The sequence below is a fragment of the Podarcis tiliguerta genome (genome assembly GCF_965153285.1).
Source record: "Podarcis tiliguerta genome assembly, chromosome: 7".
Taxonomy (NCBI): Eukaryota; Metazoa; Chordata; class Lepidosauria; order Squamata; family Lacertidae; genus Podarcis; species Podarcis tiliguerta.
The window spans coordinates 22,245,611-22,272,623 of NC_139540.1; the positions used below are offsets into that span (position 1 = coordinate 22,245,611).

Genomic DNA, 27,013 nt, shown 5'->3' on the forward strand with positions numbered 1-27,013 from the left:
GATGGAGTATTAAAAGACGGGGCACTGTCCTACCATTAAAATCAGTTACTTCATGATAGAAAATATAGAGTTTGTTGGGGGGGGGCATGCTTATGAGTTCTTGCAGAAGTTATCAGCAGATTCTGTTAAAAACGACATTTTCCAGTTTAGGAAGTTATTGTCTTAGTAATAGGCAAACATGAGCTTTATTCTCTTTGGAGGAAGTCTTTTTTATCTGCTTTCTTCTGGAACATAAACTTATTGAGCCTTGTTCTTTTTATATTGTTTAACCGCTTCCAGCTTTGAACCATGTCTGGATTAGTTTAGACCAAGCAGTTGATATAGCTAACATTGGTTTCTTAAATCAGGACATTTTGCTTGATCGCATATGTGAGCAGTAGGCAATACATCCGTACGCTAGGGAATCTGAAGAACAGAACATCAGTTTTTGTTGGTGGATTTGTCTTGTTTGGTGATGGTCTTTCAAGATGATATTTCAAGTAGCTGATAATTCACCTCAGATCCTTGTCTCCTCTTATAGAGGATCTTATGTCTCTTCTGGATGCTGACATACATTCTGCTCACCCAAGTGTCATTATTGATGCTGATGCTATGTTTTCAGAAGATATTAGTTACTTTGGTTATCCATCCTTTCGGCGCTCATCACTTTCCAGGCTAAGCTCGTCCCGAGGTAATTTTGCACCTTTTTTTTCTTTGTAAATAAGTAGCATTGCTGTGCAGTACACTAGTTATAGCACATGCTGGTGATTTTTGTCTTTAGTTTTGTGTGTACAACCCTTTTCTGTTTTAAATCTAGATAAATAAAATTTCTTGCATTAAGCTGTAAAAATTGTATGATGTAAGTGTGTAAAATTAATTGCTAGCAGTATGTTTGAAAAGTTTGACAGGGGAAATGTGCATGTGGCTTTCAAAAAGCAATCTGCCTAAAGCCAATTTTTTAAAAACCATGCCTACTTAGGGAGTACTTACTGAAAAACTCAATGTTTTTCTCATGCAACATTCCGAAAGGGAGTTCAATTGCTCAGTATCCATGGTACACAGGGAATTTTGTGCCTTCCTGAGTCTGGAGGCATAACTCAATAGCATAGTTAGAAGCCCTACATCTGTTCCAGTAGGTAGCATTGAAAGCTCTTCCACTGCTCCTTATGCACTGCTCTAAGAGTAAACATTTTCTTTGCAAAGCGTAGTAATAATGACATACTCAACAATAGGTCGGGCAAGCTGGAATTTAACTGCATTCTGAAATGGCTTGCAGTGCTCAAATTCCATGTCTGTTATTCATAACCCATTGCAATGACAGAATACTTTGCATGGCGTCAAGTTCTAAGCATGACTTGAAAAGCGTATGAAATGTAATATCAGATCTGATACTTAGTTATTCCTTCATAGCTTCTTAAAAATAACTATTATGCGTATCCATAACATTTTGCCAATTGTTAATCCAACCTCTATCATGATCTTCATGGAGTATTGCTCTGCCCATTCCAATTTTTTTTCTGTTAGATATTCCAATACATGAATATCTAAGTGTTATCACAAGTTAGGATCAGTAAAATGGTTGCTGTACGTATTAGGCATAATTTTAATTTTCTCGACATGTTAGATTTATCCAATCTAGCGTCATAAAATTATGACGTAGAGGATTAGAACAAAATACCTTGTCATCATTCTTGAGACATGGTTCAGACATAACGTTGAAGCTAGGGTTTAGGTCAGGGGTCGGCAACCTAAGGTCCATGTGCCGGTAGCGACCCACGGGCCTTGTCTAACTGGCCCATGGCGACCCCTGCTCATGTCTGCTCTTACCAGTGCGGCACGGGGACCAACTTCCGGATTGATGGCGCACAGGCGCTCCTCTGACCCAGAAGAGTGCTCGTGCGTACATGCTCCGGCCCATCCTACAACTGATGGAGTGTAAACCGGCCCATCATCTGGTAACCTTGCCAACCCCTGGTTTAGGTGTTGAGTGCAGGCTGCAGGATCACATGCATCCTCCTCCTACCTCTTCGAGTGCACACACTGTGTCTTCAGTTTCTACATTAAAAGAGAGATGAAACCATTAGGGTTCTTGGAATGAGTTTATTACATGCTTGGTTTCATCTTAACTTGGATTGGCAATGGCCGCATGTAATTCCAAAGCTGGAGGGAGGAAAGAAGAGGAATTTATGCAGAAGGTGGTGGGGAGAAGGTTTACACGATCTTCTTAGTCTACGCTTCATCTCTAAAAGCTGTTTTAAATGTGCTTAAGTTTGACCTATTTGGCCCATTTCCCCCCAGTGATCTTGGGGATGGGGACTGGGTGGATTTAGAACAGCCAGAGTTGCCTTTTGAGGGGGGTGGCATATTGGATGCATTTTGGGGGGCAAGAGGGCTTACTTATACAATATGAGGTGTCTGAGGGTTTCCTTAATGTTTTTACTTTTTGTTCATCTTTATAAACAAACAGACAGACAGACAGGGGGCCCCCAGTACACCCCTCTCCTCCTCCTCTTCCCTAACCCAAAGGCATAGTTCTGGTGTAAACAATGGCAGTAAAATTCATACAAGCACAGAAGTGGAGAGAGACTGAAAATTACTGATATCAATATGACAGAAAACGTTATCACAACTACCTTTTTGTTCAAATGGAAGATTTTTTACTGCTGTTCGAAGCAGTGAACACAATTGCTCATCATGATTTAGTCATTCCTATTTAGCATTTTATAGGACCTAACAACATACGGTCAATTGCAGCTCTGTTTCAAGCAGAAGGAAACCTTCTTTGTTTCTTGATTAACTTTTTTCTTTTGAAGCGTAAGGAACCCTCCACCACCTCATATCGTAGAGGGAGGCCTTTCTCAATTTGTTGAATTTGCCTTACTAGCCCTAAAAGTTGCAGAAAATGTCCCCCAAAACCTTTTCATGGGGCATGAACACTACCATTAGGGTGGGAGATGATTTTTGGCCCAGCATTAGTCCGAGTAGATGGGTCATGGGAGATAAAAAGCAAAGTTGTTAGGAATTGGGCTGTAGAGCAAGGGGGGGGGGGAGAAGAGAAGTAAGCTATGTGGAGATTAGTTTTGAAATAAAGGAAGAGAATTAAATGACAGATATCAGAAGGAAAAAGAGAGCAAGGAGGAAAGATGAGAGATTTGTTCTTAAAAAGTTTATCAATACAAATGAAAACTCATATGTTAAATGCATTATGTGCATGTACGTATATTCAACCTCTGACTTTTCTTAAATCACTCCCTTTTTCCTTTCTAAGGTTATTTCTATGTTAAGATGAAAAAAATCCTTATTTTCCATGTATATTTGACTCTTGGATATTTAGCTTGATTACCTGACTTAAAATTTTAATTGTATGAGAGAACTGGAGAGTACTGGCTTTAGACAATTTTAGGCCAATTGGAGGGAAAGCATTTTGGTAAGGAACATTCTCCTTCAAAAATCTTTTTTTAGAACGTTGTCTGACTACAAAAAAAATCAGTTAAGCAACTTTGCCACAAGCTTTTAAAAATCAAAGCAAGTCCTATATGTTTGTTTAAATGAAGGGGTTGGATTAGCAAATTTTACCGAAGTTTAAGTTTGTTTTTTAACCTTTTCAAGTGGTGGTGGTGGTGGTGGTTGGGAAAAATTCTGAGACTCTCTAATAAACACTCCTTTTTGATTAGCTTAAAAAGTCTCTAAAAGAGACATTGCCTTGTTTGGTGGCATCTATTTTTCTTGCTGTTCTTTGATAAGATCACCCACAATATACTCTTTGCATATGGTACTATAAAAATCTTAAATCACCTTTTATCTCATCCTAAGTAAACAGTGAGGTAATTTTTTTTCTTCTGTTAATTCATTTTTTTTAGTAGCTTGAAACTTCAGATTTTGAACTTTATTTCTAGTCTCATTCTTGCATTTCAAATTATTTTGGCAGTACCAAAGTACATATGCTTGAAAGGGTTAATATTTTGAGTGTTGCATGTCATTTTTCTATTTCCACTTAAGTGAAATCTATAAGTAGATTTTAACTGCTGTTAGTTGCATCCTGAAGGGTCTTTACTAGAGAGTGGCTTACTTTTATCCCACTGGTGTGACCCAATTGCATACCAGTTCTCCTTCTTCCCTTAGAGAGAGACTCTGAGCTGTTGCGTGAACGTGAGTCCGTTTTACGTTTGCGTGAAAGAAGGTGGCTTGATGGAGCCTCATTTGATAATGAAAGAGGCTCTACAAGCAAAGAAGGGGAGCCAAACCTTGACAAGAAGAACACACCTGTCCAAAGCCCGGTCTCTTTAGGAGAGGACTTGCAGTGGTGGCCGGATAAGGTATTTTGGTTGTATTTTATTTTTATTAAAATTGGAATATATTGTATTGTCTGTAAATGTGGATCTGTCTCTTTCCTCCCCCTGCCACCTTCCTCATCAAATGCCCCTGTGTGTAATTCCTACATTATGGACATGTTTACATTGAATGTGGAACATTCGTGTTCATGTCAATTCAGTTTTGATGTGTTGCTCAATCATAAACTCATTCACTTGGAAAATTAAGTATTGTTGAATTTAATAGAAGGGAGTTGCTTGAATGGAAGTGTGCACAGGCCTCCTGCATTAAGTAGTTTATAGTTAGCATCCCTTTCACTTGGACAGAAAATTAATTGTGTCAGCTGATATTTTTTGGGAGCCTGAGCAAGTGCTCTTCTGTCTTTATCAACACATTTGCCATCCTTTGAAGCAATGGGGTAATTTTTTTTAAAAGCTGATCCTTTGTGTTTCTTCTGTCTACTCTTTCCCCTTTCACCAGTTGGTTCACTTGTTTTCTGTCGCCTTGCGGATGAAAGAACTCATCTTCACACTGTTGCTGTTATTTTCCTCTTTCATTCGAGAAGTGTGATTATTTGTTAGTGTCAGCTGAAAATGATTCCTTTTGCTCTGAAGATAAAAAGAACAACTATGAACCTATTTCTCTTTTCCTCCCTGCCCTTCTAAGGAACAAATGCTGTGAAGAGTGGGTGGGCAATATGATAGATATTTAGCTTAAAGATCTCTACTATTTCTAGTGGTCCTATTTGAATGGACATGAGCTATTTTGTCTTTCAAACTACTTCCTATATTTGTGCCTTCCTTTCCCAGAAGACTGAAAGCCAGTCTGGACTCTTAATTAGTGTAGGCAAGTATCTGCTCCCCTTCTTTATTTGCTTCCAATATTTTGGGGGTACATACTGTGAAGTAGCCTTTTCACAAAGCAGGAGATATAATTAAATGGGTATCTGAAGTGCAGGAGAGTCTTGAGAACAGTGGAGTCTAGAGGAAGCTGCAAATTTCAGGCAGGGATCTTTTCAGTCCTACCTGGCAGGAGCTGAATCGGGGACCTCTTGCATGCAAGCCATGCACTCAGTTGCTGAGCTACAGCTGTTGTGAATTAGCAGAATCTTACTCGACGCAGTGGGCTTATTTTTTAACCTGAGATGCCCAGCACAGGAACATTAAGCTGTGGGCCGGTTTATTCCATTCTCATCTCTCTTGGATTTGTATTCTCCTGGGTTCAGTTTAAGACACGCGTCATCAGTCAAGCTTCCTGGCTTGCTTCTTCTTTGGAGAATCGAAGAATGAGGAGGCTTGCTGTGACATGATCTATAATGCCCCTGCCTAGAGCAAGGCAAGAGAAGTGGGACGAGAGAAGTGACCACAACTTTATGTGCTTTAAACATTTTTGGAGTACTTGCAGTTAAATGGCTGGGGAAGATGGAAGGGCAAGATATAAAACATGTGTCCAAAGTTCAGTAGAGTCTTTTGGATTAACAGAATACATCGCTAATCCTCAATGATCAGGTAGAATTTGGATCAAAATGTTTTATGCTCCATTGAAAGGTTGCAGCATTTCACCACACCAATTCAAGTGTTTATCAGAAAACTGTTAGGCTGAATGTAAAGGTAATTCAAAAATAGGCACTCAGTTTGTTTCCGTCATGATCAGTTTCCAAAAAGATTATCTGCCTCTTGATGCAAGCATAATATGTGTTCAAAACTGCATAGCACCTGGTTTTCTTTTGCTGCTTCCATTGTTTATATTCTCTCCTTAATTCAAGGAGAAATTCCAAATCTTGGAATTCCATGGTTTCTTTCATCTTAACAAATGACCTCCTCAATTCATGCATAATAGTCCAGCAATTCCTATCATACCCAATCTTGGTCTGTTTTCTTCTTCCTGAAAATCCTGACTTACTCAGCAGCTTTGATTTTAATAATTCAATGATTTGTTCAAAGCACAACAGCATTTCTTCAGCTTCTCTAGATGAGGTTTCTACAGATGACAACAAAACATTCCGTCATTTCTTTTGAATGAAGACTAATTCAAATTCAGGTGGCCACCAAACCCTCCTTTGTGACACCTCTTCTATATTGCTCCAAGGATTGGTTTCTGTATAGGACACTTCTCAGTCCTAATAGAACTAGAAACTCTTCCACTTGTATAGCCAGTGTTAGAGGAATGACCATATAATCCACTACACTTGTTCCTTTGTAAAACCTTTCTCATTTCTTCATCTACAACCATTGAACCACTGAGTATACAGAAGTAAGCATTGCCTGATAAATCTTTCAAGAGTCACTTGTGCTGTTTTGGTTTTAGAGCCCCTTAAATTTCAGTTCTGAAATTATGCAGAACCCACTAATGACACAGCCCAAACCTTATCTATGTCAAAAATAAAATACAATCTAAAATAATTATTTTTACCAAATATAAAACTATGTCTGATAACCTGTCAACTTCTCACAGACATCAAATGGTCTGAACAGTTCTTTTTTTCCTTGTGATGAATTTATAATATATGTGAGTGTTTAGCATTCATAATATTGAAGTTTTAAGCTTCACTTGTTTGCTTTTATAGGATGGGATGAAATTTATTTCTATTGGTGCTCTGTATTCTGAGCTTGTGGCAGTGAGCAGTAAAGGGGAGCTGTATCAGTGGAAATGGAGTGAATCTGAACCTTACAGAAATGCACAGGTATGTCTAGCTATGTTCTGTAAAATGTGGTAATCTTTTGTATACAAAAATGTAGTTGCTTTAAAAAAAGTACAGAGCTTCCTGTGCATCTTTAAAAATTCTTATTACAAACTTTATTGAATTTTTAAATAAACAATTACCAAGCATAGTGTTGTCTTGCAGGACAAATACACATTCAGAAGTTAAGTCTTGTGTGCAGTCATCCACATGGTATCAAAGCAGATGTGGAAAATGTTTTACATTACAGTTGTTGCTTTGATTACACTTCAGTGTGAATAGCGAGCTCGCCGTGCCTAGTGCTGGATCTGGAAAGCCACTGCCAGTTCCTCTTCCTTAGCAGCTTCGCCATTTTAATTGAAGATTACAGTGGCTGGGAGAAAGTCAGTCAGGAAAGGTTTGCCTCCGGCTGTGCTTGAAATTGTGCATCTTTCCTCCTTCCCCTCAGCAGCAGCAGCAACCTGAGAGCTGGAGAGGAGCAGCCATAGCAAAGTGGTGGGGCTCTTTGATGTGTTGCTTGGCTTCCTTGTAACGTTCTGTCATATATGAATAGCGCCCATTTGCTTCTATGGCAAAAGGTATACCATTGCTCTTGGTATGGGGTAATGACTGTTCCCTTGTTATGACTTGGGAGAGAGACAAAGACTAGATCTCCCTCCCTGCCAAATGTTTGGTAGCCACAAGTGTTATTTCAGTGGCGGCATTTTAAAATATTGTCTGCTTCATTTTTGTTTCAAAGAATCCTTCTATACATCACCCACGTGCCGTGTCCCTGGGATTAACCAACGAGAAGATCGTCCTCCTTTCTGCAAACAGCATCAGAGCAACTGTTGCCACAGAAAACAATAAGGTACGAAACACTGAGGATAAAATTCAGTGCTTTTAATCTCCTCCTTGCATTGCCATTCTATAGAAAAAGATTACAGCTGGCCTTCAGCAAATCATTTGCAGAGATTGGTTTTGCGAATAACCTTGAAGCAAGAACTTTTCATCACAAAAACAAGCCAGGGCGTGCTAGAAAGGAGATAAAAGAATGTTTTGACTCTGTTTGCTGTTAAAATTGAGGAGACTTTGGCCTAGTAACAAAATTAAAGAAACTTTCCTTCTTTAGAAGAAGAATCCATATGAAAAAAAGGAAGCTGCTGTAAAAGTAGAGAATGTGTAAAGCAGGGGTGACACTTCAGAAATTGTTGAACTAAAGCTCGCATCATCCTCGACAGTTAACCATATTGTCTGAGACCGACAGGAGTTGTAGACTGTCAAAATCTGGAGGGCAACAGGTTAGCCATCCCTAATATAAAGCAGGGGTAGGCTCTTGAGTCATTCTTGTCCTTGTGTCTTAGAAAGCTTATTTTCCATAGAAATGTAGCACTTAAGGTTTCAGAAATAGGTTTGCCTTCCTTAATGACAAACTTCCCCTTGGTCTCAAGTGACTAACAAGTAGTTAGTTCATTGTATCAAAAGTTGCTAATCCAAATATTCTAGCATAATATTCTGAGATCAAGTAATTTGGTTTCTAAATAAAGATTTCTAAATAAAGTCCAGGCACTCTGTGCTCTCTGCTGGATGCATATCGCAGCTCCACCTACGAAAACTTCCTGTTCATTTCAAGGAAGTGAGGAGTGACCGTCTACAAAGGCTTGCAGACATGGGTACAGTGGGGGAGTTCTGTGATAATGTGAACTACTTCTAGCTTGATAAAATGGTTGCAGCAGGGCCAAGGCATGCTTAGAACAAAAAGGATTGAAGCAAAACTTCAAAGCACTATACTGGAAGTGGTTGCACCTGAATAATCTCAGGATTATATTCTCATTGTTTTGTATCGTGCCCTGCATGAATACAAAGGCATATTTGTGTTAAGATCCACTCCAGGGCTGTGCTCTATTCCTTTTAGGTAGCTACCTGGGTAGATGAAACCTTGAGTTCTGTAGCTTCTAAACTAGAACATACGGCACAGACGTACTCTGAACTTCAAGGAGAGCGGATAGTTTCCCTGCATTGCTGCGCTCTTTATACCTGTGCTCAGCTGGAGAATAACCTGTACTGGTGGTAAGTGTATATTTCAGTTTAGAGTCCAAATAATGGTTTTTTGCTCTTTGAAAACCAATAGAAGAGAAGTTGACATCGGCCTTGTTCACATGTCATGGTAAACAGCAGTTAATGGTTTACTAAGAATGTGCTGATCTTGCCCCCTGTGCTATTGCCTGACTAATGAATGGGAGAAACAAACCATGGACTCAGCTACATTAGTCAAGAAACAACATTTTGAATGTGTTATAAACATGCAACACCAGATGGTGCCAGAGAGCAAAAAAAAATCTAAGCGATTTTCCATAGCGTTTCCCCTCCTTTTGTTATAACGATTTAATTTCTGACTTATTCATAGCATTTCCCCCTGTGATTTCTCCATGATTTGTGGTTTTGCATTATGTTGAAACCAAAGATTATGGTTTGTTTGCTTCAGACTACAACCTGGGGTCAAGGTTTGTTCTTAGCTCCCTAAGCATTATTTGTTTGACTGAAACTAACCATTATCCCTAGTTTTGACATAAAGCTAAGACAGTGATTGTGGCTCATACAGCATACAGGAGCAAAGTGGGTAAGATTGGCTTGTTAACCAAATAAACCAATAACTGGTTTACCATGGTGTGAACTGGGTCACTAAGGTACATTGAATTTACCCATCCTTGTTCATATGCATGTTTCTCTTTTTTTAACGAACTGAATTTCCCCTTCTGGTTAGAATTCTTTAGGAGGTTACATTGCTTTGAAGAAAGGACTGTTCTTGGATCAAAGAAAAACAAAGCATGCTCCTGTCCTTAAAGCATTCAAGTGACTTGACACTGAATTATTTTAATGAATTTTGTATTTAGGATGCTTTCAGAGTTAGAAGACCTAATGCTTCATTACTGTAACAAACCTTCACAGTTCTACGACAATAGATATTCCACTGCATATGACATAAAATCTGTAAATAAATGTTTATACAAGGCTGATACCGCTATTAGAGTTGTCTAAGACACAACTGTGATTATTATAGTTGAGGTATTTCATCACAGGTGGTTAAGCATCTTCTGTAGGATCAGTCCAGTTTTGTATTGGCAGTCAGTGGGTGACTACATAGGTATTGTGTCCTTTGGGGGTTTCACTTGTGAAAATATGATTAGAAGCAGGGGTGCAATATAGAAGTTCTAACTGCTTAATTTTACTTCCATTCCTTCATTGGGGCCTTATGTCTAAACTAACACAAAAGGCAAGTTGCTTATTAATAGTGTTAGTTGATTTTTGTAAATAGGATTTTATGTGTAATAAGAGTGTCGGTTTGATAGTTCAGGGAGGATATTACTCTGTAACTGTCTAAACTCTTCTGTGCTTTTGCCAGGCTGTGCAGATTTGTAATGGCTTAAAGCCTTTATCTATAGATGAAGTTTTCTCAATTCTTCCAGACAATGATTAAAAAGGTGACTTGAAATTGACCATGAATGTATTCCTTATCAAGTTGTATCAAAATTTTAATAATGTTATTTTGTTTCATAGTGCATATTGTATACATTGTTTGAAGAGGACTTTGTCTGGAAATGTAGCCTAAAAAAATCATTTAATAATTATTAAATTAAATCAGATTAGTAGTGCAGGAGAACCAATGTGTCCTTAAATGATTCAACCATTTAAGTGGCATTGGTCAGCAATGGTTGGTTATGAACAGTCCCACTGGCTGCACAGATCATAGCAGGAACCTTCTAGAAAGTTCTGAAAGATTAGGAGTGCTTTCCCCCTCCTGCCCCATGGACTGCCCCATTCCACACGTTGGAAAAGAGGTGAAACCATTGCCTTCCCTCTGTTTCTTTCTGGTCACAAAATTTGAACCCTGAATACAATTGCTTGTTTTTTGCTTTATCCTTTTTATGAAAACTATTTTCCACCTTTCTCCCCAGTCAGTAAGGCTCTGCTTAATTAGGGTTGTGAATGTGGCAGCAAGATCTCAGTCAGATTTTCACAACTCCTGCTTTGCTTTCTTAGGCAGCAGTCACAATTGTTGAAACTTGTAGTTGGCCCTGAATGCTTTATGCATGATGTTGCTGTATTGTTTTATTGTATTGTATTCTTGGCATGTTGAGTTTTATATGCTGCCCTTGCTTGAGTTAGGATGAAGGGCACTTTAAAAATACTTCAATTAAGAAATCAGTTCAAAAGCAAGTCTTTGGTCATGCTGTATACAATGGTTTGTTGGTAGAACTAAGTGGGAAAATGCTTTCTCTGTCTCCTTGGCTGATGTGTGGAACGCTGCTGTGTATGACTGAGGGTTGGCAGCATCCCTGAGCTTTCAGTTTTTTCAGACTTTCTTGGAGGGACCTGTTTGGTTTACACATTTCCCATACATATGACTGCATGGGATACTCATTGAAGGAACCTGTTAGCAGGAATAATGTTTTCAGGAGCTCAGCTTCTCAGATCTTATTTTATTTTATTAGCTCTGGAAATGAACATTTGAAAATGCTCTGCCTTTTTCCCTTTTAATCAATACCACATCACCTTGAAAATCACATTTATGCATAATAAAGACAACACAGCTCTTTTTTTTTTTTTTTAACCTTATATTAGTATTTTTCCTCCTAGGGGTGTAGTTCCTTTTAGCCAAAGGAAGAAGATGCTGGAAAAGGCTAGAGCCAAAAATAAAAAGCCTAAGTCTAGTGCTGGTATCTCCTCAATGCCAAATATCACTGTTGGTACTCAGGTATGTAGAGGCTTACTGTGTGACATTTTAAAGCTTTGAGAAGGAACAAATCCACCATTAAGACCCTTTTTATGATGCAGTGACATGTGCAAATAGTCTGCAGATAGACTCTAACGCAAGTGCTCCCATAACCTGAAGTGACAGAGCTTAAACCACCTGTTCATATGCGGCTCTGTGCTGTGAACTAGCTGCAACCATATTAGGCTCTTGCCTTTCTTCTCTGCGTTGTCACTGATGCTCCTAAAAAGTTTCTGATATGCTGGTGTGCCTGTAGTTGCCCTTTTGCCTTAACCTTTTCCTTCCCTTCAAACCAGGTGCCCTTATTAGGAAACTATGTGGTAGGGAAAAAGGTAGCCAATGTGGTTCCCTCCAGATACTTTTGGATAACAATTCCTATCAGTCCTAACCAGCATAGCCAATTGCTAAGGATGATAGGAGTCGTAGTCCAGAAACTTCTGGAAGGTGCACCCTATTGGCTACACCCATTCAGAGACTTTTGCAGCTAAGATAGAGATAATATTCCATATGTCACTACTAAAAAAACCTGATAAAATTATATTAAGTACTTAACCTCTTCTAAGTGTTGTTTTGCTTACATAGTTTTGATTCTTCATTTGGCATGAATGGGACTTTAGGGTGAAGGGTGGGTAACAAGCAAACAAATAAAAAGTGTTGTTTACCCCCCTTGTTGATTGATTGCAGGTGTGTTTGAGAAATAATCCTCTCTATCATGCTGGAGCTGTTGCTTTTTCAATTAGCGCTGGGATTCCTAAAGTTGGCGTCTTAATGGAATCTGTTTGGAATATGAATGACAGCTGTAGGTTTCAGCTCCGGTCACCAGAGAGTTTAAAGAACATGGAGAAAGCTAGTAAAACAACTGAAGCAAAGTAAGTGTTCTAAACTTTTGACAGGGACACAGTAGACGGTGGCTGAAAAAGATCTTGAACTGGCATTAGATTGTGGGCCTCTGTATTCCAGCTCCTCACTGTTTCCATAAATGAAACAGACATGAGTGCAATAGAGGGCTGTAAATATTGCTCTGAAGACTGTTTAGCAAAGACTTGAAAGAAGCAAGTCACACAAAGAATGTGCTTTGCATTGCCTTTTCATACTGACAAACCACATACTTAAGAATATGTTGATTTCCCTCCAATACAAATTAATGGTTTGAAAATGGCCATAAACAGTTCTTCTGTATATTGTTGCAGTATATGTTTGCTGTTATATTGCATCAGCAAAAACTTCTGTTGACTTAAGAAACAATTGAGAAGTTAGTATCTCTGTCCAAAGTGTTAACTAGTTTTCACATTGTATTCATGGAAAATAAGTGTAACAACTGCCTTGTTTTTTTAAAAAATAAACCCTAGGCCTGAAAGCAAACAGGAACCAGTGAAAACTGAAATGGGTCCACCACCGTCTCCAGCTTCTACCTGTAGTGATGCTTCTTCAATAGCAAGCAGTGCATCAATGCCATATAGTAAGTCATATGGGGAGGTTTGGGGTTTTTTTGCCTTGTTGAAATCCACTGTGGTGCAACGTCTGCCAATTATATTAATGTATCCATATTTAATTCCTGAATTCCTGAATAATGTAAGAAACAGTGTTCCATAGAGGAATACCTGCAGGATAAAATTATCAAAATACCAACTTAAGTAGATGGCACAAACTTCCCAGAAGGCACTTCCTGTGAAAAGTGACATAAGTAGCCATGTGCTTGTTTTTAGACATAGAATATGCGTGTCGCAGACATGCTACAAAGGAGACTTTTAATCTGTTACTTTTTTTCTTAAGAGCGGCGGCGATCTACACCTGCCCCAAAAGAAGAGGAGAAGGTGAATGAAGAACAGTGGTCTCTTAGAGAAGTTGTCTTTGTGGAAGATGTTAAGAATGTTCCTGTTGGGAAGGTTTGTATAAAATAAGCTCTCTTAGTTTCTTTTAATTTGCTGTGTACCAATCCTTTAAAAATGGATAGAAGAAAGCTGTTTTACAGCGAACCTAGCCATAGCGGTTTGAAATTGTTGGTGAAAATGTGGTTTTGTGTGGTGGCACTGCTTGTTTTAAGTACAGTGATTTTAAGTACAGTGATTCCCCACCCCACCCCCCGCTTCACTTCAGAGAGTTTTAATTCTGCTTCAACACTATGCAATATGTTCTCTTTTATAGGTACTGAAAGTGGATGGTGCTTATGTTGCGGTAAAATTTCCGGGGACATCTACTACTGCAAATTGTACAAACAGCTCTGGTTCGGATCCTGATCCATCTTCTCTTCTCCAAGATTGTCGGTTGCTCAGGATAGATGAGCTCCAGGTATGTTTGCAATGCCAGGACTTTGGCCCTGTTCTATTATCTCTGCTGCGGCCACAGTTTCTAGAGTTTATGTTCACTTCCACCACTCCATCTCAAAGAGGTGTCAGACTTTGAGAATATAAGAACCAGAGATATTAAAAGTACAGTCTTCAGAAGTTGCATATTTTTTAGTTTAGAAAGACAGGCATCTAAGGGGAGACATTTTAGAAATTACACACAGAGTCATTTTTCTTTTATAAGAATCTGGAGTCTGTGACATTAGGCAGTAGGTTTGGAACAGGCAAAAGAAAGAACTTCACACAACACATAAATTACTTTAAATACATGGCTGGGATGTAGTTCTGGTCATTTGCTTAGATGGCATTAAAAAGTGTAGACCAATTCATGGGTTGATCATTGTCTATTAGCTATGACAGCTAAGTGGAGCCCTCACATTAATAGATGACATACTTATGCTTATCACATGCTGGGGACAAAAAAGGGGATGGCCTTCACCATCATGCACGGCTAATGAGCTTTTTAGGCATCTGGTTGGCTGCTGTTGCAGAAGAATCCTAGTCTTTTCAAGCAAATTGTACATTCTTAAAGAGGGGGGAATTAAGCCAATTCTGTAGATTGCATTGGATGTACAGAAATCTGTTTTTGTTACAGGTGGTAAAAACTGGTGGGACACCAAAAGTTCCAGATTGTTTTCAGAGGACTCCTAAAAAGTTATGTATTCCAGAAAAAACAGAAATCCTAGCTGTGAATGTAGATTCCAAAGGTAAGGATGAAGGGTTTTTTTCCTTCTCATTTTATCTATTGCTTGCTTTAGAAAAAAGAAAGGTACTTATCCTATTAGAGAATTGTTAAACTGAGTCATCTTAATTTCATTAATCAATATTTGCTAGTTTAATGGTTTTAAATATTTTTTGGAGCAAATAGTTTGTTGGTCAGTGTTCTTTTTTGCACACTTTCAGGAGTACATGCCGTCCTGAAGACCGGGAACTGGGTTAGATATTGCATATTTGATCTTGCAACTGGAAAAGCAGAACAAGAAAACAATTTCCCCACTAGCAGTATTGCTTTCCTTGGGCAGAATGAGAGGAGTGTTGCTATTTTCACTGCTGGACAGGTTTGTTTCCTCTCAGCTTCATGCGTTTTAAATGTTTCCTACCACCCTAAAAGTACCTCTTTAATGGGTTACTTAATGTTGATAAATGATTCCATTAAACAAGAAATGTAGAAAAATAAATCATCATGGCAGACTTAACTGTCAGTGCTCCTGATCCCTATCTGGTGAAGGAAGTGGTAAAGAAAAAGAAAAAGGTGGGTAGATCAATGTTATAGTGAGGGATAAGGCTTTGTAAGCTACTGACACAAGTTAATGGATCTTGGGAAGATCCATCTTGCATGCTTCTGATACTGGATATTGTAGTAATGTATATGTATTCCCCTATTCAAACTGCACAAAGAAAGCATTTGAACTTGGTCTTCTAGTCCATTCTGGATATTTGCAGGAGTGTTCGGTAAGGACAACAGGTACTACACCTGTTGTCTGACACAACCTGGAGGGATGCCGGTGGCGCTGTGGTCTAAACCACTGAGCCTCTTTGACTTGCCAATCAGAAGGTTGGCCGTTCGAATCCCCGCAACAGGGTGAGCTCTCATTGCTCTGTCCTAGCTTCTGCCAACCTAGCAGTCCGAAAGTATACCCGTGCAAATAGATAAATAGGTACCGCTGTGGTGGGAAGGTAAACGGCGTTTCTTTGCGCTCTGGTTTCCATCACGGTGTTCCGTTGCGCCAGAAGTGGTTTAGTCATGCTGGCCACATGACTCAGAAAGCTGTCTGTGGACAAACGCCGGCTCCCTCGGCCTGAAACGAGATGAGTGACGCACCCCACAGTCGCCTTTGACTGGACTTAACTGTCCAGGGGTCCTTTACCTTTACCTTACCTTATCTGGAGGGAGAGGTATCAGGTGATGGAGACGTCAGCACTGTGTGGCCATATCAGCAGGAACACCAGACGTGCTTCATCAGTGCATCTATGTTGATATGTCAGGTGATAGAGCTACAAATCAACAACGAATGAGAAAAATAATGACAATTTAAATTCTATAAAAATCTACTTTCTGTGCAGGAATCTCCAATCATTCTTCGAGATGGAAATGGCACTATATATCCAATGGCTAAAGATTGTATGGGTGGAATAAGAGACCCTGATTGGCTTGATCTTCCACCTATTAGCAGCCTGGGAATGGGAGTTCATTCCTTAACAAACCTTCCTGCCAATTCAACCATCAAAAAGAAAGCTGCTATCATTATAATGGCTGTTGAGGTAATTCATATATATATCTGCCATACTCTCTCTTAGAGACATTATCTTGCACCACCTGGATCACTCAAGTGTTTTCAACTGAGCTTTTTCTTTTTACAAATATGTCTAAACAGAGTAATCTTACATATGAGAGCTCTGTGACAAAAGTAGCTTACTGCTAGTTACAAAATGCAGCTGCCTAAATTGATACTTCTAGTATAAAGTCTATTTTTTGTTCAAATGTTTGCTATTACTGTTTATAGGTGCTCTGGACCTAAATTAAAAATGTGATTTTTAAAAAACATAGCTTAATCCACATTTCCACTTATAAGTGGGTCAGGAAGGGCAAACCCAAAAGAGCACATAGATTCATAGAATCACGTGCAAATAGTTGTGTATGTTCATCTTCTCTCTGTTTTACTGTGATAGCATTTTTGGAACATCATTTTCGGATGTTGTGATTTATTTTAAAAAATTCACCCACCCCAGAAATTAACTTTAAATAACAGTTTTTAATAAGATGGGATATCTAGGTATTCAAAATGCTTTTAAAAACAATGCTAAAATAGGTTATAGTCCTTTTTATTTAAATTCCACTAGCAAATTAAAACTTTCCTTTTAAAACAAGCTTTGATTCTGTTGCTTAAATATTGATTTCTAGTGCTAGTGTGTTTACTTTTTAGTTGCTTTTTAAATGTTGTTAATTTGTGAGTTCATAACTGGATTATCATTGCTTTTATGTTTGCTTTTTATTTGTAAGCCACTTTAGGCAACTTCTTTATGAAAGGGATAAATGGGATATAAAGATTTTTAAAATGTAAATAAATGTGTAACTAAAATTTGTTTGCCACACATACAATTTTAAAAGCATTGCAGCTGGGATATAGGATTCCCAACCTGCCTGTCCTGAAATCAGTTTGTTGATCCTGCATTTGACAGCTAAAATCTTAGTTTATCATTTAAATATATAGTACTTTTAAAATGTTACACAATCAGTTTTAGGTATTTATCTCATTTGTATCCCGTACTTGGTTTAGGTCAGGATAAAGTACTGATGCTAAAAGAGGCTGCAGAATGTAGCATAGGACAAGGGAATGTTGCTTGCTCTTGTTTTATTAACGTCTCTCTCAATTTTTCTGAGCACAGAAGCAAACTTTAATGCAGCATATTCTCCGATGTGACTATGAGGCCTGCAGACAGTATTTGATGAACCTCGAGCAAGCTGTTGTCTTGGATCAGAATCCACAAATGCTGCAGACTTTCCTCAGTCACAGATGTGATGGAAATCGAAATATTCTGCATGCTTGTGTATCTGTGTGTTTTCCAACCAGTAATAAAGAAACAAAAGAGGAAGAGGGTAAGTTCAGTGATCTCATGCTGATGAGATTCTTCTGAGAGCTTTTGCATGAAGGCTAGAAAGATGAGTCAGAATTGTTCAAAACCTGTTCTCAAATAGTTACACAAACACAGACACAGGTACGCACACACAGCAACTTCATTAGTAATGAGACATGTCATAAACCAGCAAGGCAATCCGGTTGGAAAATGCAGGAAGAGAGTATGATAGAAAGGGAAACAAATGTCCCAACTGGCAACAAGTTTCAGTTCATCACATTTTCCACTTGGTAAATTAAGTCACTTGGAAATAAGGGTGGGATCTGAAATGCTGCGCTCAATGTTCCATGCGTGTATCAGGCTATTTCAAGGCTCCCTTCCCACTGCAGTCTTCCAGTCCTGAAAAGCTGGGCTTGGAGGTTATGGGACCATCTGGTGCAGTATTCAAAGCAGCACGGAGAAGCTAGCGCCAACTCCATTGCCTGCATGTGTGGAAGTGCTTGGAATCCAGCCATAATTCTTGCCTCTAATGTACACTGGGGGAAATTAGCAGATGACGCTTGTGGAAAGACAGGAATTTCAAGATGAAACAGGCCATTGTGAACTTGAAGCATAAGGTTATGACTGTTGAAACAAAGAAAAACAGAAAGAGAGAGAGAAAGAAAGGTGGAAAGGAGCAATTTATGTCAAAAAATGGCCCATGTGATGCATTAAAACTGTTTTACAGCATGAACTGGAGATCTACAAAACAGAGAATCCTAATAAACTAGAAAGAATGGAAACATCTATGTATACTGTATATGTCTGCAGTGGGGCAAAATACATGAAGTTTTTGAGGAACAAAAAGCAGAAGAAAGTGTACTTTCTAAATCATTTAAAATACATTTCTACACCATTTGCACCCTTCTCCTAACTTGCTCAAGGCCATGTACAATTTTAAAAATAATAGCATATAAAGCTTGCTGCAAAGGAAATAGGGGTGAGGAAGTAGAGGGGAAAGCAAGCAAATTCATTTACCAATTCTCTAAAGTACATACATTTTTCTGAACCTCTGAATGTGTTGTCCAACAAATGAATGATTTATGGAGCTGCTTGGAGACTGGTTTTCTTATTTAGCAAAAAAGAACCTAAGTTTTCCTGCTTACCACTGAGTGCTAGAATTGCTCGGTTGTGTATTTGTGTGTTATGTGTTTTCCAGTTTAAATTGTCCTGTCTTTCTCTTCTCTGCTGTGGAGTTTTTTTGCTATTCAGTAATCAAACCCATTGTCATCATTATACATTTGCATATAAATATTGAGAAATTCCATGTTGATTTCATATACCAATTTGATATAAAAGTGACAGAGAAGCTTTCGGTTCTTTAGTGTTTAATGTCTCTGTAAAAAACAGATGCCAAGTTTCTTCTTTATGCTTCAGAAGCAGAGCGCTCCGAAAGGAACACATTTGCTGAAAGGTTATCTGCCGTCGAGGCGATTGCAAATGCTATTTCAGTGGTGTCAAGTAATGGACCGGGAAATCGTGCAGGATCCTCTAGCAGCAGAAGGTAAGCTAGTGGAAACTTCTCTTTTTGCTATTGCAGTATTAATTACCGGCAAGACATTATGAATTAACGCAGGCCAGGATCCAAAGGGCTGCTTGGGAGGTCCCGTGGCTCAGTGATAGAGCACATCGTCTGCATGTAGAATGTCCCAGATTAACTCCCTGGCATCTCCAGTTAAAAGATCAGGTAGCAGGTGATAGGAAGAGAGTTTCTTCCTGAGACCTTGGAAAGGCGCTGGCAGTCAAAAATACTGGGTTAGATGATCATTATAAGGCAGCTTCTCATGTTCCTAAGTGTGTGCGGGTTAGATTTCTGGCTCTTGTTTTTTGAACAAGAAAACCACCATACCGTATCACAAACTACTTTTCAAATCTTTTGATGAGCAACAACAATACATATCCTTTTTTCCAGTAAGCATGGGAGCTCGCTTCTTCTTTCCCTGACTTACTGTGGTGCTGCTTTCCCTCTTTCTGCTTGTCTCTGATAGCACCCTCCATCTAACCCAGGGTTTGGCTGGCAGCAACCCTCCAGAGAGGCATAACTTGTATCAGGTGGACAGGACTATGTGCCCTTTTCTCTGGTTTGAGCCACAGTTCTTTCATATTTGGCTGGGATTGACGACAGTCTTTCCTTAACTCCTTATTAGAGGAGAATTGGAATTTGTTTCTGGCTCCAGTCTTTCTAAAAGCAAGACAACACGATGACCAAATACAATGATACAATATCAATATACACTATTTATATAATATGAAATATATGAAATCACATAAACAGAAAACTTAAGAATCTCTGAAAATCACAGAATATGCACTCTTAATGGATTCTCTTGAAAACATAAAACCAAATGAACATAAGTCTTATAAGTCTCTGAAAGTCTTTGAAGACTATGCAAGTCTCTGAAAGAAGCAATTTATCAGATTCTTATCTGGTGAAAACAGGCTGAAAAGCTTTGTTTATGGCATCCAGTGTTGCTGAAGTAGTTCGCAAATAGACGTAGTGAACAGTGATTCCAGATATACCCACAGTTTCGTGGAATTCTTCAGCACAGCAGAAGGATACAGAAATGCTTCATAAACCCATCTATATGGTGAATGGAAAAGTATAACAACAATTGCTGTGGAGCAGTGGTCATAAAGTTATGTAGTCAGCCTGTTTTCACCAGATAAGAATCTGATACATTGCTGAAGAGTTTGGTTTTGATATCCCACTTTATCACTACCCTAAGGAGTCTCAAAGCAGCAAACTTTCTCCTTTCCCTTCCTCCCCCACAACAAACACTCTGTGAGGTTAGCGAGGCTGAGAGGCTTCACAGAAGTGTGCTAGCCCATGGTCACCCAGCAGCTGCATGTGGAGGAGCGGCGACGCAAACCTGGTTCACCAGATTACGAGACTACCACTCCTAACCACTACACCACACTGGCACCCTGTACTCCTACGTTGGAGCCCACTCACTTGCAAACCACCTGCAATGTGTTTTTGGTTGCTAGTTATTCCCTTTTCTCCCTCCATCGGGGGTGGGGCGCTCACGTATAAATTAAATGCGAAAGCATCTACAGGCTAACCGCAGTTACGAGGAGAATGCAAAGTTGAATTGGTACATTGACAGTACTGTGTCTGTTTCTTGTTCCCATTTAATAATTGGTGTGGCATTTACATTGCTTTCTTTTCCACATATTAGTTATAAATGCAGACAAAAGTTTGTTTGGCATTCTAGAACACTAGGTTGCCTTCAGTGTGCTCCCTGCGCAAGAATAGGCAAGCATTAGTTTTAGGATTTTCTGTTTGGTCTTAGTTTGCGACTGAGAGAGATGATGAGAAGATCTCTGAGAGCAGCAGGTTTGGGCAGACATGAAGCAGGGGCTTCATCTAGTGATCATCAGGATCCAGTTTCTCCTCCCATCGCTCCTCCAAGCTGGGTGCCTGATCCTCCTGCGATGGACCCTGGTAAGATTTTCACATGCACTTGTGCATAAGTGTAAAAGTAGATATAAATTGCCTTTCGTGTGAACTTGTGAAAGAGCATAGGAATAAGAAATGCATTGCATCAATGTTATTACAACTTCAGTGGTGCAAAGCGTTTAGCTAGTTAGCCACTTCTGTGCTTTCAGGTGAAAACTGGGTGTTAAAATTTTCTGATTACAGCTTGTAGGCAGATGTTGCTTATTTCAATAATGTGACTTGCTATCTGCTATAATGTTAGCTGCACTTACCAGTAGTTTCGTTGAATAGCCTTTGGAAGGAAAGAAAATTTAAAGATATAGTGTGGGTAGTTTCTGTGGAGTGCGCATATTGCCAGGGGTGTGTTTTATGTATTGATGTGCATCCTACTGTTCTGTTTACTAAAAGATGGTGACATTGATTTTATCCTGGCCCCTGCTGTGGGATCTCTTACCACAGCAACAACTGGCACTGGCCAAGGACCCAGCACCTCCACAATACCAGGTGAGAACATGCTATTTTGTATACTTGCATATGACTTAACACAAAGAAATGGCAAATGCTCGCTTCATACATGTATTTTAGTGCAGCTGAAATGTTCCCTCCTATAACTTGAAGGTGCATCTTCCCATTGTTCTGTATAATGAATAAGGGTGCTTAACATATCAGTCTGTTTGTCCTGTTAAAACTATTTGGCACTGATTCACACATTAAAATATGTTGGCCAATATTTGTTTCAGGACATGAAGTTTCCAGTCCTTTATATACACTCAAATTCATAATTTAGCATCAGGTTTCTGACATTGTGAAAGTGTTGGCTAATCATAAAAGCTTGATACAGGAATCCCTCTTCTTGTCTAGAATGTTTTAAGTGAGTGAGCTACTTTTGTAGGCATCTATTTTTCACCAATACTTTTCCAATTTCCAGGTCCTTCTACAGAACCCTCTGTAGTGGAATCAAAGGATCGGAAGGCAAATGCTCACTTCATATTGAAATTGTTATGCGACAGTGTGGTTTTACAGCCTTATCTTCGGGAACTGCTATCAGCCAAGTAAGGGGTCTTTATGTGCATGTTTTGTAGTGTTTTCATCTACTTGGGAAGCCAAGCTTTATGAAGAATGGTTGAGGGAATTGGGTATGTTTTACAAAGCTGCACTGAGCCTTGCTATAAACAGCTCCATTTTGTATTTGTTAATAAATTGATTTTTCCATTTTTGTTTATGCATCAGATCTATTACCTTCATTTTAACTTTAAAAGTTGGGGTAGTACTAAATCAGGCTCTTTCTGCTAAACCTAGAAGACTGCCTTTTAAACTTAACTGAAAATGATACTGACATATTACTGTTTTTTAGGGATGCAAGAGGTATGACACCGTTTATGTCTGCTGTAAGCGGCAGAGCATATCCTGCAGCAATTACCATTTTAGAAACTGCACAAAAAGTTGCCAAAGGTATGTGAATACTGTATGTGATTCTTGCTTTATGTATGCCAATAATTGAGGGCTTTCCCCTTCCTAAATCTCTGGATTAAACATTGGAATAAAATGTAAAATATTGAATTAATAGAACATGCCAGTCTTCCTGCTGTCCATGAATAACTTCCTGTTATCTTCTTGGTTTTAAAAAGTGTCTGATTCAATAGATACAGTTTCCTGTAATAATTTCCCTGCAGGAGGCTATGCTTTGATATCCATTGGTTTTCGTTTCTGTGAAAATAGGTCAGGGCAATTACTGATAGAAGGTTGTGAATAGTGGCAGCTTTCAATGAAACAAAGATAAAAACCTGTTCTCTATAGAGGAGGAATTTTGTTTAGTATAACTAATACAATTTGAAGTCATTTTGGAGGGAACCATGAGTGCATTCAGTTAGCTGATGTGCAGTGTGGTTTAGCAGTAATGTTAAAGTGCCGTGATGTTTTATTTTCTTCATAGAGGACCTTTGAGAATTATTACCTTAAGTTGCTAGGTCTTCAAAGAGCATGTATAACTTCATTTTAAGCACTATCTTTCTCCTTTTTTTAAAAGCGGAGGCAACTTCAGGTGAAAAAGAAGAGGATGTGTTTATGGGAATGGTTTGTCCAACTGGCACAAACCCAGATGACTCTCCTTTATATGTCCTATGTTGCAATGATACATGCAGCTTTACATGGACTGGTGCAGAGCACATAAATCAGGTAAAATAAGGGAACTTAATTGGTTTTTTGTGCTAGGTGTAAAGACAAGCTCATATTCCTGAGCTTTTAAGGGTAGATTTTAAATTCTTGCCTTTCTCTTACTGCTGGGTTTTCTGGGGAAAGGGCTGGGTGGGGGGAAGCTTTGGCTTAAAAGAAACCATTAACAAGAAGCTTAACATTATTTTAATGTAATTTAACTTGAAAACTCTTGAAGAATAAATAAGGCTGCAATTTTGTGCATACTTACCTGGGAGTAAGTTCCATTGAACTTGATGGTTTTTTACTTCTAAGACACATATAGAATTGTTAGCTGCCACTTAAAAGCAGCACCATAGAATTACACATAGAACTACACCCCCCCCCTTAAAATGCTCAATTTTCTCTTTGTAGGATATATTTGAATGTAGAACATGCGGTTTACTGGAGTCTCTGTGCTGTTGCACAGAGTGTGCAAGGGTGTGCCACAAAGGTCATGATTGCAAGTACGTGTGTTTATTCCTAACATCGATACTTCTGTAGGTTGTTGTGTATTTTCAGGGATGATTCACTTTCATTTTGCTTGAAAATGCAGTAGAATTTTATTTCTTTTAGTGCTCTGCTGTACCTAAAATTTTCGTTAGTGAATGGATTGAGAGATGATTGAAAGAAGCTGGAATTGCAACTTGGGCCTGGGTCCACAGTGTAGGGATGGGGAGGGGAGATGAAACCAGCTAGGTAGCCTCCTCTCCAGCAGTGTCACAGAGAGGTGAGATAAATCAGGCATTTACTTAGGACTGATAATAGTGGGAGAAGCTGCCCCATTTTCAAGGCCACTGTTTCTGCAAACTAATGTAGCCTTTCATGAACAAGAACTCGAAAATGGTATATAGATGAAAAACACTTTAGTTGAATTAGCAGGGTTTTAAAAAATTGCTTATGGACATGCTGGTTGTAGTGTATATTGATATGGAAACTGCTGTTTATAAATTTATAAAATGTATTTAAACATTTTGTCTCTACTTTCAGGCTGAAACGCACATCCCCAACAGCCTACTGTGACTGCTGGGAGAAATGCAAGTGCAAAACATTAATTGCAGGACAGAAGTCTGCTCGTCTTGATTTGCTTTTCCGGCTGCTTACCACCACGAACCTTGTCACCATGCCAAATAGTAGGCAAGTGTCCCTTGTATAGTGGGATTGATCTGCCCCACAAAAAGCCCCAGTGCGGTCCCTATGTCAACTCTTGGTTTGTTTGTATGTTTACAGGGGGGAACATCTTTTGCTCTTCCTGGTGCAGACAGTTGCAAGACAAACAGTAGAACATTGCCAGTACAGGCCACCAAGAATTAGGGAAGACCGTAATCGTAAGACTGCAAATCCTGAAGGTGGGACTCTTTTCTCATTTACAAGATTTTTCTCTTATTGTAGCAACTGCTGCAGCAACTGCTTACATGCTTTTCTTTAATTCCTTGGCTTTAGATTCGGATATGCCAGATCATGATTTAGAACCTCCACGATTTGCACAGCTTGCCTTGGAACGGGTTTTGCAAGATTGGAATGCACTGAAGTCTATGATCATGTTTGGCTCACAGGAGAACAAAGACCCGTGTGTATTAACGAACTAGTTATGATTACACTTTCAAGCACTGACTTTGTATCATAGACTTGGGAACTTACATTATATTTCCTCTTTCCCTGCTTTCTTTTGCTTTTTTCCAAGTCTTAGTGCAAGCAGTAGGATTGGTCATCTGTTGCCTGAAGAACAAGTGTATCTTAATCAGCAAAGTGGAACTATTCGGCTGGACTGTTTTACACACTGCCTTATTGTAAAGTGTACAGCAGACATACTGGTAAGGCATATTTAAATAACACGGTGCCAAAGAAATTTGTCAATTTGATGCTTATGCGCTTAGAAGGGATGAACCTTAATGTGATTAGCAGATCTAAGTTGTGGCAAGTTTGTCATAACTCTTATGTATTCAGTTCCTTTGCACAAGAATTTGCATGGTTGCGTCGCCGTAGTAGACATTTGCTCCAGTAAACTTTTCTTTACAGCTTTTAGATACTTTGCTGGGGACACTTGTAAAGGAACTGCAGAACAAATACACTCCAGGTCGCAGAGAAGAAGCAATTTCTGTTACAATGAGGTTTCTGCGTTCTGTGGCAAGAGTTTTTGTTATCCTCAGTGTGGAAATGGCTTCCTCAAAAAAGAAAAAGTAAGCTTTTTTTAATATAAAAAAACATAAATTACTGCTTGGGGCAGTGAAAGAAAATGCTTAAGATTTTTTATTTATAAAATGCCCCTCAGCAGTTCAGTAGCATCAAGAGTAGCCATATGCTCTCAGACTTCTCCCAAATGCCTGTGTGAATGAAGCTGTTTTCTAAAAACTGTGAGAGGGACTACTTGATCCCCATAGGGAGGGAGTTCCACAAGTGCGAGGATACCCAAAAAGACTCTATCCCATGTCACCCCCCCCCATAGTGAGCTATGCTCAGTGGTGTGTCTGCAAAATGAGCTGCCTCCTGCAGATTGCAAGGCCTGGCCTGGCAGATAAGGAGAAAACTAGCAGGTAGTGAGGTCCTAAGACCTTGAGTTGGACCCAGCACCAAAAAATAGGTAGCCAGTGTAGTTCATGCAGGATCGGTGTTGTGCGGTCCCATCTTGCTGTACCACTCTTGCCATGTGGCCATGTTCTGCACCATCTGCAACTTCCAGATCTTCTTCAAGGGTAGATGTCCTTGTATTTTGACAGAGGAAACAGTCCTCTGGAGAGTGAATTCAAACCATGTTTCAGTTAGTACAATGAAACAGATATGCACATCTGTGTCTACAGATAGCATTATTACACAGAAACCTTGGGGCTCTTTCATGCTGTATATCCTGAAACATAGGAACAAATAGGGATGCATGTCTTCATACAGCATCCCGGATAGTATCACTGTCCCCCCACCATCTGTAAACCAAAGCCTGCCATGATTGTATAACTTGGGTACCACACTATGCCTCTGATTCATATTGCTATAAAGACTGCAGAGTAAATGAAATGCTTTGATTTATGAAAAGTTACATGAATGGGTTAGTCATTGTTTTATAATTAAACTTGTTGTGTTTTGAGTCTTTTCCCATAAATGTAGCGCTCCAACCGTATAATATACTTCTAACTTTCTTTCAGTTTTAAGGTAAAGTTCAACATACTGTTTTGTATCCACCGAGCTGCTAGTGGAACAGTAGGCCAACCACTAGACTAGAGGTGGGGACCAGATTTTTGCCAAAGAGACAGAAAGAAGGGCTGTATTTAAGCAGTGTTAAGGGGGAAGCAATGCAGCTTGACTATTGACTGAACAGGATGAACAGATAAATAGTTGTGCGAATACAAAACCATTAAACAAGCTGTCCTGGTTTGTGTGTATTCTCAACCTTTTTGAATGTGGCTGTTGATGTCAGTGTTTTCCCTTCCCACGTCTTGTTTCCAGTAACTTCATTCCGCAGCCAATTGGGAAATGCAAGCGTGTATTCCAAGCTTTGCTACCTTACGCTGTGGAGGAATTGTGCAATGTAGCGGAATCCCTCATTATCCCAGTCAGAATGGGTATTGCACGTCCTACGGCACCTTTTACGTTGGCAAGCACTAGTATAGATGCTATGCAAGGCAGCGAAGAACTGTTCTCAGTAGAACCACTACCTCCCCGGCCGTCATCTGATCAATCCAGCAGGTAATGCTCCTTAATGTTTATCA

General features: G+C 39.3%; 1 protein-coding gene across 19 annotated transcripts in view; it reads left to right on the forward strand.

The window, feature by feature from the left end:
* UBR5 (ubiquitin protein ligase E3 component n-recognin 5) overlaps window positions 1-27,013 on the forward strand; it is a 67,343-nt gene that overhangs the window by 19,909 nt on the left and 20,421 nt on the right. For 3 of the 19 annotated variants that reach the window (XM_083450795.1, XM_083450799.1, XM_083450789.1), the window contains 27 exons: window positions 521-670; window positions 4,084-4,295; window positions 6,857-6,973; window positions 7,710-7,820; window positions 8,865-9,019; window positions 11,588-11,705; window positions 12,408-12,592; window positions 13,073-13,182; window positions 13,497-13,609; window positions 13,869-14,012; window positions 14,664-14,775; window positions 14,972-15,126; window positions 16,133-16,330; window positions 17,456-17,666; window positions 19,061-19,187; window positions 20,977-21,128; window positions 21,531-21,626; window positions 22,051-22,174; window positions 22,477-22,574; window positions 23,149-23,297; window positions 23,688-23,779; window positions 24,303-24,449; window positions 24,543-24,661; window positions 24,756-24,882; window positions 25,003-25,126; window positions 25,332-25,492; window positions 26,751-26,990. In XM_083450795.1, coding sequence (XP_083306921.1) covers window positions 521-670; window positions 4,084-4,295; window positions 6,857-6,973; window positions 7,710-7,820; window positions 8,865-9,019; window positions 11,588-11,705; window positions 12,408-12,592; window positions 13,073-13,182; window positions 13,497-13,609; window positions 13,869-14,012; window positions 14,664-14,775; window positions 14,972-15,126; window positions 16,133-16,330; window positions 17,456-17,666; window positions 19,061-19,187; window positions 20,977-21,128; window positions 21,531-21,626; window positions 22,051-22,174; window positions 22,477-22,574; window positions 23,149-23,297; window positions 23,688-23,779; window positions 24,303-24,449; window positions 24,543-24,661; window positions 24,756-24,882; window positions 25,003-25,126; window positions 25,332-25,492; window positions 26,751-26,990 — 3,847 coding nt within the window. Of the gene's footprint in view, window positions 1-520; window positions 671-4,083; window positions 4,296-6,856; window positions 6,974-7,709; window positions 7,821-8,864; window positions 9,020-11,587; window positions 11,706-12,407; window positions 12,593-13,072; window positions 13,183-13,496; window positions 13,610-13,868; window positions 14,013-14,663; window positions 14,776-14,971; window positions 15,127-16,132; window positions 16,331-17,455; window positions 17,667-19,060; window positions 19,188-20,976; window positions 21,129-21,530; window positions 21,627-22,050; window positions 22,175-22,476; window positions 22,575-23,148; window positions 23,298-23,687; window positions 23,780-24,302; window positions 24,450-24,542; window positions 24,662-24,755; window positions 24,883-24,996; window positions 25,127-25,331; window positions 25,493-26,750; window positions 26,991-27,013 lie in introns of all 19 variants that reach the window. The other 16 variants (XM_083450800.1, XM_083450786.1, XM_083450790.1 and 13 more) reach the window with 10 other exon arrangements.